This window comes from Chiloscyllium plagiosum, chromosome 17 (genome assembly GCF_004010195.1).
Source record: "Chiloscyllium plagiosum isolate BGI_BamShark_2017 chromosome 17, ASM401019v2, whole genome shotgun sequence".
Taxonomy (NCBI): Eukaryota; Metazoa; Chordata; class Chondrichthyes; order Orectolobiformes; family Hemiscylliidae; genus Chiloscyllium; species Chiloscyllium plagiosum.
Genome location: NC_057726.1, coordinates 753,523 through 757,053, shown reverse-complemented (window position 1 = coordinate 757,053; position 3,531 = coordinate 753,523). Strand labels below are relative to the sequence as shown.

Genomic DNA, 3,531 nt, shown 5'->3' with positions numbered 1-3,531 from the left:
CCCCCAATAGCACCCCTGAATCTGGTCCTATGTTCCTTCACCCACTTTCACAGGTGAAACTTCAGATGTGGCAGGAGTTTTCTGTCAGTTAATGATTAGGTGTCTGTTTGTTGGGTTGCCTAATGTTAGTTCTTGTACGGTCTACAAAAAAACCTATGTTCAGTCAAGTCGAATTCACTGCGATCCTAGTGCAATGACTCTTTCAAGCTGCTGAACTGGTGAAATTGTAATTGTATAACCTGGACCTGATCTCAGACATTTTACTGATCCAGCCCTGTCAGGAAAGCAGCATTAGCCATGTAAAAGGAAACAGGAGGTTTTGGTTGAAGGGTGGAGCTGGGAGAGAGAGTTGGGGATGAGCAGCAGTGGGTTAAGGTGGAAGTAAAGAGCAGAGTTTGTCTTCCAAGAAATGGAGTATTCCCTTATTGGAGAGGGACTAGAGTGTAGATTCAGTGTGGCTGGAGTTATGAGTAAAATACTTTGGGGAAAGTAGAAGAGGAAAGTACTGTCTGAGAGAGAGGTGTTGTGGGGAGATGGAGGATTTTTTTGTTATGGAGTTGATTCTCTCCCTTTCTTTGTATCTCTCAGTGCTAATATGGATTTGAGCCTCTCACTCTGTTAATTGTATTGTAGTTTCTGGTCTTGTGGTTAATTATATTCAGTTCCAGGTGTTGTAACACTGAGACATACAGCCAAATTAAATCAATCTCCCGATCTCTGTATTTACAACACAGTAAAATTAAAACCTTCAAAGACCTTCAACATTTACCCCAATGGTTCCTAATTAGGCATTTGAATAACTAGTCCCATAGAACCTTTTGGATCAAGAATTAACCTGCAATTCAGATCAAGGTCTCACCTCACAAACAATCAACAGCTTGTTTGTTCTTTGTTCCATTTTTAATACAAGCTGTTGCCCACAGTCCAAAGTTCATTTTCAGCTTGCAGTTCTCAATTCACAGCTCCAAACCAAAATTCATAAAAGAATAAAATAAAAATAATGAAAAATCAGCAAGGACTCTAACAGAGGTCATTAATTAGATTGTTGCTTGATCATGTATAAAGACAGTTTTCGTAGTGAATTTACCAAAGAGGTATAAAGAGACACTTACTGGCATTGGAATGAGGCTGAGTTATGAACTATATACTTGTAATGTTTTCTTTTTACTTGGTTTAAATCTATTGACAGGTTAGTTCTGGACTCATCCTTCATTAGCTGGCTATTAGGAGTTTGACCTGTCTCTTCCTATTTCTGTGTATTCAATTATTTTGAGTTAATCCTGCTGTCTTCATTGCTGCAGATTCTGGATGAAGTTCTACGAGATCTCTATCGATTGTTAAAGTATGTGAACCAGACTGATGAAGATGAAGTAGTGGTATTGCATGCACAGATTGCACTAGAGGAACTGGACCATATCGTCAGGAGATTTCTGTTCCCAGAGGAAAAACTGCAGAAAAAAATAGTCATTCTTCCATAACAGAAGGTGCCAGAACCTTTTTGTACTGAACTTTGGGATCAACCAATTTGAATATTTTTCAAATCCACCTTTAAGACTATGATGGAACTCCAGTAATACCAAACCACATTTAGTCTTTTTTTTGTTGTAAGCCTAACACTTCAGTATGAAGCACGATAAGGGGCAGGCATGATTGAATTTGTTCACTTGTTGCACATTCTCTCCAAATGTTCCAGGAAGATGAGTTTTCTTATGATGACTGTGTGACTGGCAGTTTTAGTTAATGTTAATTGCAGCCAGTAGAGGAGATTGCATTTCTGTCACCATCTTTACTGAATAGGGTACTGGTAGCTGGGTTAATAGGAAGGGTTTGACCTTTCACATCTCTTTACAGTAACAGTGTACAATTAAGCTCAACAGTGGGTCTTTCCCCACTGATTCTCACAAACCCATTCTCTTTGCATGTAGTTTGGCTAGACAGCAAGTGGGGACAGTGGAAATCTCATTCATCCGTCTATATATAATTACAAATGAGATGATGAAGCATTTAACTATGTACAATGCACATATACATAAAAATGCACTTTCAAATTTCAGCGTGACTCATTCATGATGCCAAATTGACAAGCTTTAAAAAGTCACAGCCAGTGAGGAGTGGGATAAACAATGAGATATACAGGAAGAGGAAGCAAAACAAGAACAAATATGGAATGTGAAATTCTGGAGCCTGAAGATCACAAAAAGGTCAACAGCACAGATGACTGATTAAGTGTTTAATATGTATCCTACCATCATTTGGTGCGATGCAATTATTGTTTATTAACTAAAATTAAGATAAATTAGGGAGTCAAGCAGGATCTGTGGAGAGAGAGAAAGAATTTATACAGGGCTTCACAAACTAAGCCACAACCAGCAATTATGTTCCAAGTTAGTGATAGTTGCTATAATCCACTGAATGTAACAATTCTGAGGTTCCTTGAAGTTCTCCCTTTTTTAACGATGGAGCATTGGTTAATTGACTGATCCTTGAGGTCCAATTCCTGCTCCAAAAAGCCCATTGGAAGACTGCCTTTAAAAAAAATTACTGTCAGTTAAAAACCCTGCTCTCTCAGAGGGGTTATGCCAATTTTTAAAGTTATGAAATGGAGCCACATTGCTTAAAAGTTTGGCAGCACTGGCTTAACATTTCAAGTCAGTGGCCTTCATTCAAATGGTTCTGATGAAAGATCATAGTCTTAAAATATTAATTCTGTTTCTCTCTCATCTGATGCTGCCTGACCCGCTGAGCATTTTCAGCATTTTCTACTTTTATTTCAGATTTCCTGTATTTTGTTTTTCTGAGGTAACTAGATGTACCAGGTTCTACATATCAGTTCACTCCATTCTGAATTTATTGTCCATAAAGAAATTAATTATAGACATGTTATTTGTTTGTTAAATAGTTCAGAACAGGGGAAAAAGTTGCTCTTCTCACAAAAATGTAACTTTAATTAAAATATATATTAAAACTATTAGTGTAATTGGAATAATCAGCAAGTCCCACCTTGAATGCATATCATCACCCATACATCAGCTCATTTTAAAGGTTCTTACTAAGAAGGGCACAATTGAGTTTAGGAGCTCATAGATTCTAGTGCAAAAAGTGCAGAGGGGAATTTATGAAAGCAATTAGGAGAGCAAAAAGGGGGCATGAGAAAAACACTGGTGGGTAAGATTAGGGAGAATCCTAAGATATTGTATAAGTACATTAAGGGGAAGAGGATAACCTGGGAAAGAGTAGGAACCAAGAGTCAATCTGTGTGCAGAGCCAGAGCAGATTGGTAGTTTGTTAAATGAATATTTCATATTTGGAGGAGGAGGATCTTGGTACAGAATTTAGGAAGAGGGATTGTGAGGTTCTTTAACAGAGAGAGTTATGAAGTATTGGGAGGTTTGCTAGGCTTAAAAGTGGACAAGAACATGAGCATCCTTCCTCAGATAAGGAGACCAAAACTGCACACAATATTCTAGATGTGGTCTCACCAAGGCCCTGTATAACAGCAACACATCCCTGTCCTTGAAAGCTCTTGCAATG

General features: G+C 38.1%; 1 protein-coding gene across 2 annotated transcripts in view; it reads left to right on the top strand.

Moving 5' to 3' along the window:
- The window catches only part of tango6 (transport and golgi organization 6 homolog (Drosophila)), a 194,812-nt gene extending 191,844 nt beyond the window's left edge, over positions 1-2,968 (top strand). Inside the window, exons 18-19 of one of the 2 annotated variants that reach the window (XM_043706471.1) lie at positions 1,302-1,484; positions 2,055-2,968. In XM_043706471.1, coding sequence (XP_043562406.1) covers positions 1,302-1,478 — 177 coding nt within the window. In that variant the 3' untranslated portion in view covers positions 1,479-1,484; positions 2,055-2,968. Of the gene's footprint in view, positions 1-1,301 lie in introns of both variants that reach the window. The other variant, XM_043706470.1, reaches the window with a different exon arrangement.
- The last annotated feature ends 563 nt before the right edge of the window (positions 2,969-3,531 follow it).